The sequence below is a fragment of the Tamandua tetradactyla genome, chromosome 2, assembly GCF_023851605.1.
Source record: "Tamandua tetradactyla isolate mTamTet1 chromosome 2, mTamTet1.pri, whole genome shotgun sequence".
NCBI lineage: Eukaryota > Metazoa > Chordata > Mammalia > Pilosa > Myrmecophagidae > Tamandua > Tamandua tetradactyla.
The window spans coordinates 79,927,101-79,943,248 of NC_135328.1; the positions used below are offsets into that span (position 1 = coordinate 79,927,101).

The 16,148-nt window shown below is 35.1% G+C and overlaps 1 protein-coding gene across 9 annotated transcripts in view; it reads right to left on the minus strand.

Annotated features, from left to right (window-relative positions):
- Positions 1-16,148, minus strand: part of CNTLN (centlein) — a 417,071-nt gene that overhangs the window by 212,211 nt on the left and 188,712 nt on the right. For all 9 annotated transcript variants that reach the window (XM_077148088.1, XM_077148087.1, XM_077148091.1 and 6 more), the window contains 2 exons: positions 11,279-11,441; positions 1,441-1,635 (listed from right to left, as the gene is read on the minus strand). In XM_077148088.1, the coding sequence (XP_077004203.1) occupies positions 1,441-1,635; positions 11,279-11,441 (358 nt within the window). The remainder of the gene's footprint in view (positions 1-1,440; positions 1,636-11,278; positions 11,442-16,148) is intronic.

Below are 16,148 nucleotides of genomic sequence, written 5' to 3' on the forward strand. Positions count from 1 at the left end.
CATAATAGAATATGCTAAAGCAGTGAAAAGAAATAAAAGACTATACTAAACAACATAAATGAATCTTGTGACATAAAATCTTCATGACATAAATATGAGTCAAAAATACCAAAACCTAAGTGTAACACATATTATACCTTTTTTAAATGACAAAAACCCAATAATATGGTATTTCCTCATAAATTTGTAAGTAATAAAACTTAAAAATTTAATCAAAATGATAAAACATTTTTGGAGTTACCTTGGATAAGAGAATCAGGGTATTGGATAGGAGAGGAGTATACTAGTAGATGTAAATCATGTTCTAGTTCTTGGGTTGGAACAGACCAAGGGTTATAACAACCAACCAAATATGAATAATTAAAATAGGACTATGCATGTGACATAATACTATGTTATGACCCAAACTGTACGATTAATCCAATTCCTGCGCTTGTCGTAAAAAAGGCAAAACAATAAATACAGTAAACACAAGCTTAAAACTGCTGTTTCAGGTGGAGTTGTTAGCAAGGCAACATTCTGGTTTTAGAAACTGCTGCTGAAGAATCATTAAATAAATATTTGGGCATCCAAGTACTTGCTTCAGTTAATCCATTTCTGCACTAAAATATTAAATTCTAAAATTTAAAGAAATTCTAAGAGGACCTTAAAAACACTTAAATAAACAAATTTATAGAAATAGGCTATTAAATAAAAAAGAAATTTATAGTTGAAAATGACTGGAAATTATCTAAAAGAGGTACCTATGGAAAATTTTCTATATGTCAATCTCTGCACTCGACAAGTATTATCTTGTTATCCTCAAAAACTCTATGACACAGATATCATTAATGTCATTTTTTTTATAGCTGAGGGAACTTTGGCAGAAGAGTTAAGAAATATGTTCAAGCTACCAAAGCTTACCAGCAGAGCTGTAATTTGATCATAGGTTTATTTGAATACAGAACTTGGGCATTTATCTATACATTTATACTCATTCATTTAATACAGTCAAGAAATAAGTAGAAAGGTCAAATGACCACTAAAAAAACACGCATCAAGGTAGTGGTAGAATCTGAACTGGCAGTTAAGTACCATATACCAGGGACTGTGGCCAAGTATTTCATGAGACTCTATTCAATACTCTTTCCATTCCATTACCTAATTCCATTAGGAAGTCTCCACAGAGGCTCAATCTAATAATCTGCTCTTCAATAATGCATATCAGCCAAATGATTATTCACAAGAAATTGTATTGGATATATTCTATTTCTACATGCATTTATGTATGAATTTGTTTGTACATAACATTCACTTCCACAAAAGTATAAAAAGATGCCATAGCACGAAACTATCTATCATAAATGTGTATTCCAATACATACATTTTTTAGCACTTTAGTCAATTTTAGAAGATGATTTGTTATTAAACTAGGCCAGATTTTTAGAAAATGCTTCTCACCTGTTCTGAGTGGTCTGAATCACTTTCTTGAGGTAAAAGACCAGGCATTCTTTGGGATTCCTGAAGTTTTTCTTTTAACTTAGCATTCTCTTGTTCCTTTTGAAACAGCTGATCCTGAAGACTAACAACACTTTGCCGGAGCATAGCTTCACTTGATTTTGTGGTTTCAAAACAAATATGTAACTCATTGTAAAGCTGTTTCAAAAAAAATATATCCAAATTATATTAATAATCAATAAAATAGTCATATATCTGTATATATAGATTTGTATAAGTAGGTATATACAAAGTTTCGTGCTCCCAAGTTATGAATAGTCTAAGAAGGGAAACAAGATATAACACATGGAAAACTAAATTATACAATTAAATATAAAAATAAAACCACAATTGATGTAAAAAAGTTGTTACGTATTACTGTCTATAGCATGATAGGAAAAGTGTGCTAAATTTCTGAAAAGGAAGAAAACACTTCAAGCTAGCTAAATTAATCTTGAAGCACTTCATGAAGAAAGAAGGACTTGAACTAAGCCATGACGTACTATTGGAACTAACCAGAAACAAAAAGTCATTCTAAGGATGGCAGAAATGTAAAGAAAAATTATACAGTGATAGAAAAGGACAGAAGGGGAGCATAAGGTAGGTCAGCCTAATAGGTCTTAATATACACACTTGAAAGAAAAAAGAAAAATAAGGAAAAATAAGGAACCTTTCATTAAGGTTTGCCAGCATGTTCCCATTTAATATAAGTTAGTTTCTGTTGTTGAAGTAGGGAAGGAGGAACAGAGGGAATAGTAGGAGACAAACTTGTGCAATGAAATTACAGACAGTGATCTGAAAGTCAGATTCAGGAGGATGCATTTGTTTTTGTAGGCAACAGGGAATTACTGAAGACCCTTGAACAAAGTATAATAAAATAGAAATAATGGCCTGAAGGAATGATAGGCATATTTTTAAAATTTTTTGAGTCAAAGCAATATGCATTAAATAAAGTTAAAACTAGAATTTATTCAATCTGTGAACTGTACTTGGTACACAAGTTGGGTCATATAGAGAGTAATATATGTTTAACTATAGTATTCCTCTAATATTCATGTATTTGCTTAGTTGTGGAAATTCCCATCATTATGATTGTGATTAAATGAGGCATAATTCAACCTGAGGTAGCATTAAATATAGAATCTATATGTATATTTGCTGCTAACACTAGGAATATTTACCCAAGAGCTAAAACTTGTTTTTCGTTTTTTTAAAAAAGGCCAAAAGTGAGATCTTTTAACAAAAGCAAAGCCCCCAAGTAGAGAATCTCAAAATTATGTAGCCAATAAGGTAGGCTTTTAGGTTCGCTCATCCAGGGCAGCTTCATGTGGTGGAGATGAGGAGCATATACCTTCAGCATTAGCTAGTCTTGCCTCATGAAACCACACTAAAGATTACAAAACTTGGTTTGTCTACACACTTAGGAAATGTAAACTTTTCTGTATATATGATATACTTTAATTTTTTTTAAATGAAAAAAGGCTTGTGAAATCCATTTCCTTAGCACTCTTCCTCAGAGATATAATTTGTCATAAAAACAAGGAACTACAAACATACAATGAACTCAATCTACTTTTTCTCGTCTATAATGGAGTTTATTTCTGTATTACTGTTGAAATACTTTCAGTAATCCATTTCATTAAATAGCCAAAGGCTAAGAAATTTTATAAAGGAAGGGTTGCCTATATGATTTATAAACAATTTTAGGACATAAATTTGTACTTTCCCCTCCCATTACCTTTATACCTGAGAGTGTGTCCAATGTCCTTTTCACAGCTGATGCCACCAGATGTTCTAGGAGGGAAGATGGTATGGAGGAACCTGACAATTGTGGGGGACAATACAGAGGCCAAAGTGGGCCCTATAGTGACCTACCTGTGCTTTGTTGCTGCTTTCATATTGGGTTCAGGGCAAAAAAACATGAAAGAAAAATCCAGACACAAGAACTAAGCTGACTAGAGGAAGGTGAAGCTAGGATAAATGAAAGTCTGTCCAATAGCATACCAAGTCAGCTATTCAATCAATGGCTTAGCCACTTTCTGTTATTTTTATGCTTTTTAATACCAAACAATTTATACCCAAACAATACAAATTAATCTCTTTTGAGAATAAGAAAATAATTATTATTTCTATTTAAAAATTCACAGATTTCAAATACTTGAGAATCTCATGGACACTGATAAATGTTGATGTGAAGAAAAATTCACAGCTTCCCTCCTATCTCCCAAGACGCAGTGATGATGCTGGTGTGTGATCAGGACTGAGGACCAAGTTCCTTGTCATTAGTGCTAAGGGTACGATATACCTTTCTCTTGGATGTCACATCTTGGGGGTCTTCCTTCACAGATTAAAGCTTTGGATCTTTTCATTCATGGAAGAAGCCTCTCTCTTAATGTCTCTTTTCTTGTCTCCCCTTTATCTTGCTTCCATAAAATAGAAGACTAACGAGTCTCTTCTTATGTTCTCTTCATTCTCTCCACCCTTATTCACAAGTTGCTATGGTCTGATCAGATACAATTGGGTGGGCAACTCTAGACACAGGGGCAGACTCTGTCTTTTTCTGAATATCGATAGTTCCAAGCACCATGAGAGAAGGAACTAAGAAAGCTGGTAGAAGATAACCCAGATCAGTCCTACTCTAAGATTTGGGCAAACTCTCACTTATTCCTTAGTTCTCACTCCAAATACAGAACTACTTCTTGCCTGTTTACTTTAATGACGGTTTGGACTTCATTTATTTAATAGCAATAACATTGTTCAGTTGTAGAATTAGAGAGAAAGATGCAAAGCCAGCTTTCCAGCTTTTTCATTCTAGGCTCCAATTCACAAGTAGAATTAAATAAAGGCCTTCAAGGAGGATAGGTGTATCTTTATTTCTAAAGTTTTTTTTTTTTGAGACAAAACCTCAGGGTAATGAAATGTTTATTTCTCTGGGAGATTTTGCAGGGGGGCAAAGGTTTAGGATGTCCCGGTGCCCTGGATAGATAACATGTTATTCTCACCAAGATTCTGGCCCATAAAAACATATAATCAGGGCGGGCCACGGTGGCTCAGCAGGCAGAGTTCTCGCCTGCCATGCCGGAGACCCGGGTTCAATTCCTGGTGCCTGCCCATGCAAAAACAAAACAAAACAAAAAACATATAACCGTATATTCCCTCTATACTTTAAAAGCATTAATCATTATAACTTGTAAATATATCACTCTGGGCTAATTTCTATTGATGAAATTAAAGTGAAGATATTTAACAGAAAAGCAAGTTATCTCCAGACGGAAATGGGACCCAAAACTCTTAATCCTTTACTTTTTAAGGGCTTAGACTGAAGCATACGTCTTTCCATATTTTTATTAATATGGGGGAACATGATGTTTTATTTACCTTAACAATTTTGAAAATGGATATACCCTGTGATCCAATGATACTAATTTGTTTAAATAACTGAATTTTCCATATTTAGAAAGTATACTATTTACTATTCTCACTGAGAGAATAAACTATTCAAGCAAAAACTACATATGCTTATAGCAGGAAAAAATGACAAGGAAAAACTAAGCTTCAACATGCAGTTCAGACTAAAAATATACACAAGCTAACAATTTATTTTACCAGACTGAAATTAGTTTGAATCACATCAATACCATTTAGTAGAAAAAAATTATAAAATATCCCAAACACCTTAGATGGTCTAGAAATCATAAATGCAGATACAATTCCTATCTATATTTAAATCACACATACGTTTATAAATGTGCAGAAGTAGAAAAACGATTAAATATTATGTAAATGGATACATAACCAAAGAAGGAAAACATTATTTTATTTTTCTCAATGACAGCTGTTCCTCTTCTAGAATCGCCATCTATATTTTATGGTAAATATATGAATGAGACTAATGATATGTTATGGAGATCTTTGGGAAAATATGACTTGTGCCTTTGTTGTGCTCAAATTTTTTCAGTTTTATCTTTTCAACTTTGTTTCTCTTCCTCACTCCTCTCATCCTACCACTCTGGGCAAATGTTTTTATCTTTTCAGACAATGAAATGATGCTATGATATGAAGTCCCTAGATAATAAATGGGAGAATGAAGGGGAAATAGGGGAGCTTTGGAAGAAATCAGAAGGAAGGGGAAATGAGAAAAAGAGAACAGAGAAAACATAGAAACTCCATTAGGAACAGCAAATTCAGAAGGCCTAACTCATAAAGGAAGCTTAGTTTGGAATAAGCTATTCAGGTAACCTATTTTTATTCAAATCACCTGAATCTTATAAGCTAAGCCTCAAATAATATTTGGAAATATTATGTTAAAATATATTGGAAAATCTGAATTTTTAAATAAAAAAGAGAGCACACATGAACAATAAGTCACTGTGATAATTTCCAAACTTAAACATTCTAAACTCTAGAACCAATAATGTTTCTAGGGAGAAAAACACAATCAAATAAGTTTTGTAAAATATTTGCAAAGGTCAAAATGATAAAAAAAAGTTACAGCAAATGCTATAGCAAAATAAAAGAAACCAACTTTTTATAATCTGGAGAAGCAGTGATGAAGAATACTGACAGAGGCCCTTTTCACAGAGGATGGTAACACACTGTACTTTCCTTTAATCAAAAAAAATGCAAGGCAGGCTTCTGGATAACATTTAATTTAGGTAGCAGGGTAAGTCTCCTAACATTAAAAGTTATTAAATATCAAGAGAATTCTGATAAAGGAATGGACAATGCCCAAGTTTTTTCCACCTGTTACCAAGTCCTTTATGGGAAAGAACATATTATTTTATGCATAACTAAACTATACTGTGGGTTTTATAAAAGAGTTTAAGAGTGTAGATTCTAGGCTCAGACCACCTAGATTTGAATTCTATTACCCGATAGCTTTTTGACGTCAGATAATTTATAAAACTAGACAAGATTAATACCAAAGAGGGTTGTTGTGAAGCTTAAATAAGACAGGCAAAAGCCCTTTTCCCAGTTCTCGTACACAATGTGCTCAATAAATGCTAAATACTATTATTAGATGGTTGTTGGAAGTGACATTTTTGCCTCACTTTACATAATACATTTGTAAAATAATGCATAAACCAAAACACAGATTCTACCTAGCTTATATTACATTATATTCAATACATTTCTAAAATAATGCATAAATCAAAACACAGATTCTACCTAGCTTATATTACAACATTATATTTTTTATCTTTATGTATGATTGCTCTCCAATTGGAAGGCCTTCCCTCTTGCATTCTAAGTTTCTCCATATTTTTATACCTCTTAAGAATCATTCATCCATTAAAAAAGACTAATATTTAAATAAAGATAGAAATAAATCCTTATGTAGTTTAAAATATTCTTTTAATTCAATAAGCATCTATGATTTTTCAAATTTTATTATCCAAAGAGGGATATTATGTAACTCCTTAAGGTTCAGTAATTTAAAATTTTCTGATCATCTCCCACGTTAAGCAGATCCCCTTCAAATTCTGTTATCCTGTGTGTACTCTCATTATTTAACAATTTAAACATGATTATCTCTATATATAAATTAATTAAGAGTGCACTTCACACCATTAACCTGATATTACAACTTTCTCATAAAAGGAAGCATTTCCTGGGGGTATATGATCAATATTCTCCAATAAAAACTAATAGTCTGAACTGAAAAACAAAATATATTTATTGCAGCTTTACTGACAAAGTAAAATTTTCAAACAACATATATGATCCATAGTGGGAAACTGTTAAATTTATTCTGTCTAAAATATTTTAATATTATGAAATTGTTTAAATTTAATGTGAAGTGAAAGATATTAGTGTGATTTCACATGTGTTAAAATGCATAGAAAACTAAAAAGAAATATCCAAAATGTAAATGAACTTGGCTCTTGGAGATGAAATTATAAACGCTTTTAACTACATTTTTATGGAGAAACCATTTACACATGTACCACCAAAGAAAAAGGAATTGTAATGCCCACTAACTGCAGGTCAGTTGGAATTTCCTGGAAATCTATAAGGTATAAATAATTAAGGAGAAGACTTTTTAATTAAGTGTAAAATACTACAATTGGAATTACAATTCCAGAATGAGTATCTAATTAAAATCAGCTTTCTTTTTTTATTTTTCAGAGGTAACTTTTGAAGAACAGATACAAAAAACAAAGAGTAGTACTATGAAATTTGGATTTTGCTTTCAATGGGATGGGAAACTAACACAAGATTTTGAAGAAAGGAGTGAGGTGATTTGACTTACTAAGTTTTAAAAAGAATATCCTGGCATCTTTGTTGAGAATGAACCCAAAGGGGGCAAGGGCAGAAGCAAAAAGACAAAATGGGAGGTTTCTATAGCAATCCAGGCAGCATACGACAGTGGCTTGGACAAGAGAGTGGCAGCAGAGGAGATGAGAAGTCACTGAATTCTGGATAAACATTGAAGGAAAGGTAAACAAGAACTTAGTTTGAGCATGTTAAGACTGAGATGCCCATTAGGCATCCAAGTGAAAAAATTTCAAGATGGCAATTAGGTATTACTCTTTCCTAGAGTTCATGGAATGCATCTGAGTAGACAAATTTGAGAATCATCAGCATATACACGTATGCTTTTGAAGGCCTAGGTGATTGTATAAATTCACCTAGGGTATGAGTTTAAACAGAAATAAGACGTCCTAAGATTGAGTCCTGAGGCATTTTAACATTTAGAGGACAGGGAGACTAAGAAGGATCAGAAGGAGACTGAAAAGGAACAGCTAGAAACTGAAAGAAGAAAACCAGCCAGTTCTAGTATGTTTGAAAATAGGAGGAAAAAAATATTTTTTAAGACATAGAGAGTTATCAAGTGCAACAAACACTACTGATAAATCAGGTTTGGCGAGGACTGCTATATGATCAGTGGATTTAACAACGTATAGGTCACTAAAGAATCCTAAGATTTTAGTGGAGCAAAAGGAGTAAAATTTGATTGGAATAGGTTCAGAAGAGAATTGGAGAAAATAAATTTGAGACAATGAATTAAGACAACTTTTTCATGGAGTAATGCAGAAAGGGAAGGGCAGACAGGGAGAGGAATATAAGAGAAGGGAAAGTAATGGAAGGAAGAGAGAAAACGGAGAGCCAGTAGAAAAAAATCTGAGGCTATAGAAAAGATGAGGAACAGCTCCATCTGTATGTGAATTTATAAGAACAAAAGGTTAGGGAGTTGGAAATCTTAATAACCATGAAATTACATTAAAGAAAATCCACAGCATATTTCACTATGTATACCTGTTTTTAAAAAAAGAAAAGGAAGAATGAACACAAGCTGTATATACGCATATGGATATTTAAAAACAAAAAGTTAAAAAGTAGCAAGTATATAAAAATTAAAATATAAGTATATTTTATTTATTAATTCAATAAATAGATAAATTATCAATTATTAATTAAATAAATTATAAATAAATATTTATTTATAAAATATAAAATTGGAAGAAGCCTAGATATATATATATATATATATATATATATCTAATTCATGACAAAGGTCTAGAATGACTATTCATATGATTATCCCTGGGAAGAGGAATTAAATGAACTAGAGTAATGGGAAGGGAACTCAAATCTCTTAGACTTACACTACTGCCACTTCTATGTTATTTCAATTTTCACATCAATTTTTTGTAGCTAAACAAGAGAAAATAATTTTAAAGTATTCTGTTGTTGTTAGTTATATAGAGGAAATTCTAGAAGGATACATTCTCAAATACTAACTGAGGTTACTTCTGAGGAGAGAGCTTCAAATAAGAGGCATAGTAGTTTCTTTTTGTTTGATAAACTTCTTCACTGTTTGAAAAACAGCCAGAAGGTATCTGGCTGTTTTGCAGTGTTTTGAGCAAAAACAAGCAGTCCTGAGATACCCAGTTTCTTATTCTGGATTCAGACGTGGGTAAAGAAAATGCAAATCAATTTTTCTTTGGTATAAGTGGTTTTACTAATTAGCAGTTTTGAACTTCTACTTTCATTTAGGTGTCTACATGGTCTTGAGCTGTTACCACAAGCATATATTACTTTGGTAATAATTACGTATAATAAAAATTTTGAAGTATTCAGTTGTTTGAAGTGATGTATAATCTATAATGGTTCTCAGGTAGGTTATGAACAAGATGGTTGCTTTCTACAGACTTCTAAGAAAAGCAACCAAGAAGTATAATCAAATCTGCAACATCTGAAGGAAGAACAGGGGAATTTTTCAGATGCCTGGATTAAATGATTACCAAGTATAAGCTTCTAACAATAGAATTTCTCTACACTTAAATTATAAAAAAGGAATCTTAGAACATGAGATTTAAAAGGAAATAGGAAATGAAACACTGCCTTTTCTTTCCTCCTTACCAAGGTTTTCCTTATTAACTAAGAAAAGAAATAGAAAAAAAAAGTATTAGCAAGTAAGAACAGGTATATTGAACTTTAATAAAGAGCAACCCTGAAGACATATTGGAATATAATTTGCTATGGGTAAGAGACTTTCAAGCAAAAATTAAGAAAGGAAAAAAATAGTTAAGTCAAACTGATAAGTGAAAATGAGAATATAATAAAGACTAATAATAAGATACAATTTTATCCTGGGGCCTAATTTTATAAATAAAAGCATAATGGACTATCTCAACAAATAAAATAAAAAGGTGGAGCTGCTCTAGCTGAAGAGGAGGGGATGGGAGCTGCCATTCTGTTTATTAGTCTCATCCAGGTCCTGTGGGAAACTCTAAAGGAACATGGAACACAGACTGAAAATCACTGTTTCAAAGCATTATTTAAAATACACATTTAAAGTTTACTTGATTAAAATATTTATTTCATGTTAATTATAGATATGTGCTCAAAGTGCTTTTCCAAGAGAAGAGAGATTTTAAAAACAAAAACATGCCCCAAATTTAGGGAACACATGGATTGGAGTGTTTAACTTCTCTAAGTCTCATGTACCTTAACTAGTAAAAGGCAATAACTGGTCTCTTAAGGTTACTCTTTATATAAAGCCAAATTATGGGCAGGCCACGATGGCTCAGCAGGCAGAGTTCTTGCCTGCCATGCCAGAGACCCGGGTTCAATTCTTGATGCCTGCCCATGCAACAAAAAAATAAAAAATAAAAATAAAATTCTTTATTTGAATAACAACGCACTACAAAAAACACATAAAGAAATCAATACAAGTTTTTTAATTACCAGCTATAATTACTGCTGCTATGTCAGTAAGCACACAAATAATTGGGCAAGCCTTCATTAGGGGCCTCTAAAACAACTGTAAAGCAAAATGACTACTTAAAAAACACCTAGAATAAAGAAAGAAAAATCCTTGGAAAATAATGATCCTAAAGACCTACCTCATAAGCATACCCATTTGTGTTTGTGCAGATTTGGCAATAAAATAATTCTATATTGAAAACCTGCCTCTGGTCATAAGTAAGAATCATATTTGATAAAATATTTTCTCATAATAGAAGGCTGAGTTATCTCATTCCCAAAATCCTTTCTAACTTGGGGTTACAGCCCTAGTAAGTTTCACAATATATATCAAAATATCAATTTATAAAAACTAGGTCCTACAGAATCAATTTTACATATATATTTTAAATATTTCAGCTCTTCTAAAGCCATAAAGAAACTCACAAATTCTAAATAGTTTTTACCAACCTGAATACCCTTCATTCTTAATTTTGAAAGAAATATATGCAAAAGGGAGTAAGAAATGCTGAGTTTTGAAAAAAATTATATATATTTTTATAAATTCAAACATATAAATCTACATTTTTATGACAGAATAAAAGCATACTTTTTGATATGATATACTTTCAGCTGTATGAACATCTTCCTGATTTCTCAGTACTTTTTGTGTGTCCATATTGAGAACCTGAAGCTGCTGGATCAATTCTGCTTGCTGTGCTGTATGTGCACTGTTCTGTTTATAAAGGTTCTGAAGCTCCTGCAAATCCTTCCTGTGCAAAGCAAGAAATAAATAGAGTGAGGTATGAATAAAGATCATCTCAGTTAAATAATTGTGTTCATCTGTGATTATACAGAAACTTCCCATTTTTCATCTATTAATTGTTACTAGAGGGAAACTTACTAATAAAAGAAATATTTTATTAAGTATTTACTGTTTATCACATATACCTACAAAGTATTAAAAGAACTACTATGACTTTCAAAGACAAAAGTTTATCAATTTCCTTTCATAGTTTGACAGTAATAAGAATCCTGGATCTGCAGTCATAGTACCACCTTCTTAATGAAATTAAGTAAAACACGTGATTCCCAAGAACTGACAGGTATCAATACCAACAACAACATACAGTAAGTCAAACTTTCATTACATACTATAAAGGATTTAAAATATATTAAAAAGAGTCCCACAGGCAAACTAAGTTTTCAAACCAAGTTCATTAAAGCATCAACTGCCAATTATAGCTTGCAACACCAGGGGCTAGGGATTGCTGTGGCTTCTGTAATCTGACAGGAAAGAAATAATGAGATGGGAAGGTCAGAAGGAAAGTGTATTAGTTGGCTAGGGTGCTGTGATAAATACCACATGAAAAGTTTTGACTTAAGCAATAGGAATTTATTGTCTCATGATTTCAGAAGCTAGAATGTCTGCTTCCTCTTGGGGTTACTAGAGTAGGCCTGCCACAATCCTTGGGATTCCTTGGCTTGTAGCTCAGCTTTCCATCACATGATGAAGTCCTCTCCTTTCTCTTTCAGGTCCCAATGACTCCTGGCTTCTTCCTACGGCCTTCTCCTAATACAATGGATTAAGTTCCACTCCCATTCATTTGGGCCACACCTTAACTAAACAGAATATCTTAAAGAGGTCCTATTTACAGTGGATTCACACCTAAGGAATACAGACTGATATTAAGAACATGTCAAAATTGGGGTGCATAATTCAGTATACCAGAGAAGGGTAGCAAAACCAGGGCAAACCAGTACTTCCAAAGCATCCCAGGTGAAACTAGTAGGCAGTAGGACAAGTGAACTGTGGTAGTGATAATGGAACTAAGGGTCCAGGTGAACCGTATCTCTGGGAAAGAGATTTTCAGATTTCTGTGGCAGTGAATCCTGTGTGATATAAATCATATGAAGTTAGAAACCATTTTGTGTATTCAATTTGAATAGGTAAATATTGTATAGAGGTCTATTTCAAAGATACTTTAAAATATCTACACATTTTGGAGACTTTTTTAAAATGGAACTTTTTAATCTAAGACCTCAAACTGATTCATTCACGTAAGATAAATCTTAAAAGAAAGAACTAAAAAGGATATACAGGCAGATATTGAAGAAGGATGAAAATTAATACAGTAGAAATGTGTTCTGCATTTTGGAGGTGGCAGATTAATGTTCTCCAACCACAAACTTGCATCCATAAAGACACATGTATATACACCATCTGTATTAGTCAGGGTTCTGCAGGGAAACAGAATCCACAGGAGATTCCTATAAATATGAGATTTTTATAAGAATTCTCTCATGCAACTGAGGGGATGAGAAAATCCAAATTCCACAGGGCAGGTCACAAGCTGAGACAACTTGCTTTTGATTTATTGTTTGTTTTGATTCCAGAACTGGGGAAATAACCACAGAATAGGCCCAAGGGCCCACAGGAACCACCGGGAGACAGACCTAAACCAAAATATCACTGTTCATCTGACCTCCATTACTGGTGTGATGTCTTGGGTCTCCTGTCACTTCCAAACCAGTGTCTAACAATCCCTGAAATGTCTGGTCATTTCCTTTTCCCCAGTGCAGTTACCTGGCTAAAGGTCATAGGTCTCTTTAGGGAAGGCTTAGAAGATTAACAGTGTAAATTTTTGAAAGTGTCACAGGTCCTTCCCCAAAGGGACGTGGCCTTCCCATCATTCAAGAACCTATAGGTCGGGGCAGCAGCTCACATCCACTGGCGAGGTCAGGTAAGAGCAGGAGGGACAGGTGCCCACAGCATTTAGCAGCCAGACACACACCACAACAGCTGGAAGTACTGAAAGACAAATTCTCAGAGATTTCCTTGTCTACTCTGCTGGCTTTTCAGGCCACATCCATCATGATGTGACGAGAACAGCCCCAGCAAACCAAGAGGAGACGAACCGGCTGGGGTGGGCCTGTGCCCAGGACACCTGAGAGAGCCCAGCCCCCAGGAGAGCTGGGAGCTCAGGCGCACAGAGGAGGGCTGGCACGTACCATGGCTCTGTGCAAACAGAAAATGGTGCCCCCTTCTCTGGGGAACCCAATTTGAAATTTCAGCCCTCACCTCGGTCCTCTCAGTTTCTTCTCCAGGACAGCTACTAGGGGAGTAGAAACGATCCAGAACAGCTCCCAAAGCCACGACAGAGATAAAAAAGACAGCGTACCCCATCCTGGAACAGCTGGCTGGCTGAGAGAACCCGCTCTGGTGAGATCGCCGAGGGGCGCGGGCTTCACCGGGCGGGGCGGCAAGCGGCCGGAGGCACTCCATTCCCCCTTCCAGGGCCGGCTGGGAGAATTGGACAGGAGGTCCCCTCAAACCGCGGCGGCTGGCGCCCACACCACGTGCGGCCCCCCGGACCAACTGAGGGAATTGGATCGGAAATCCCCAGGCTGCGAAGAACGGCAACGGGGGGGGCCCCTTCCAAACCCGTGACTCCCCGGGAACGTGCACTCTCCCGGGCAGGCCGCTGCGGCTGGCGCCCTCCCGCCAAGCTTGGCGCCCCGGGCCGACTAGGAAATTCGGATGGGCGCTTTCCCGGGCTGCGGCGGCCAGCGACCCTCCCCGCGTTCGGACCCCAGGCCGGCTGGCACTCTTCCAAGCCGATTCGGCTAGTGAACCTCCCAGACGGCGAGAGTTTTCGAAAGTTAAAGGACCCACAGCACCTTTTACTGGTGGGATTTAGGGACAATCGTGTGCCACAAGCGCCACCTACTGGGAAGGATAAGAAAAACAGAACCCAGAGATTTCACAGAAAATCTTACAGCCTTGCTGGGTACGACACCCAGGGAAATCTGACTGAATGCCCAGACGCCAGCAGCAGAAGATAACTGTCCACGCTCAGAAGATTGAGAATATGGCCCACTCAAAGGAACAAACCAATAGTTCAAATGAGATACAAGAGCTGAGACAACTAATGCTGAATATACGAACAGAAATGGAAAATCTCTTCAAAAAGGAAATCGATAAATTGAGGGAGGACATGAAGAGGACATGGGCTGAACATAAAGAAGAAATAGAAAAACTGAAAAACCAAATCTCAGAACTTATGGAAGTGAAGGATGAAGTAGAAAAGATGGAAAAAACAATGGATATCTACAATGATAGATTTAAAGAGACAGAAGATAGAATTAGTGATTTGGAGGATGGAACATCTGAATTCCAAAAACAAACAGAAAATATTGGGAAAAGAATGGAAAAATTTGAACAGGGTATCAGGGAACCCAAGGACAATATGTACCGCACAAATATACGTGTTCTGGGTGTCTGAGAAGGAGAAGAGAAGGGAAAAGGAGGAGAAAAACTAATGGAAGAAATTATCACTGAAAATTTCCCAACTCTTATGAAAGACATAAAATTACAGATCCAAGAAGTGCAGCGCACCCCAAAGAGATTAGAACCAAATAGGCGTTCTCCAAGACACTTACTATTAGAATGTCAGAGGTCAAAGAGAAAGAGAGGATCTTGAAAGCAGCAAGAGAAAAACAATCCATCACATACAAGGGAAACCCAATAAAACTATGAGTAGATTTCTCAGCAGAAACCATGGAAGCTAGAAGACAGTGGGATGATATATTTAAATTACTAAAAGAGAAAAACTGCCAACCAAGACTCCTATATCCAGCAAAATTATCCTTCAAAAATGAGGGAGAAATTAAAACATTCTCAGACAAAAAGTCACTCAGAGAATTTGTGACCAAGAGACCAGCCCTGCAAGAAATACTAAAGGGAGCACTAGAGTCAGATACAAAAAGACAGAAGAGAGAGGTATGGAGAAGAGTGTAGAAAGAAGGAAAATCAGATATGATATATATAATACAAAAGGCAAAATGTTAGAGGAAAATATTATCCAAACAGTAATAACACTAAATGTCAATGGACTGAATTCCCCAATCAAAAGACATAGATTGGCAGAATGGATTGAAAAACAGGATCCTTCTATATGCTGTCTACAGGAAACACATCTTAGACCCAAAGATAAACATAGGTTGAAAGTGAAAGGTTGGGAAAAGATATTTCATGCAAATAACAACCAGAAAAGAGCAGGAGTGGCTACACTAATATCCAACAAATTAGACTTCAAATGTAAAACAGTTAAAAGAGACAAAGAAGGACACTATATACTAATAAAAGGAACAATTAAACAAGAAGACATAACAATCATAAATATTTACGCACCGAACCAGAATGCCATAAAATACGTGAGGAATACACTGCAAACACTGAAAAGGGAAATAGACTCATATACCATAATAGTTGGAGACTTCAATTCACAACTCTCATCAATGGACAGAACATCTAGACAGAGGATCAATAAAGAAATAGAGAATCTGAATATTACTATAAATGAGCTAGACTTAACAGACATTTATAGGACATTACATCCCACAACAGCAGGATACACCTTTTTCTCAAGTGCTCATGGATCATTCTCAAAGATAGACCATATGCTGGGTCACAAAGC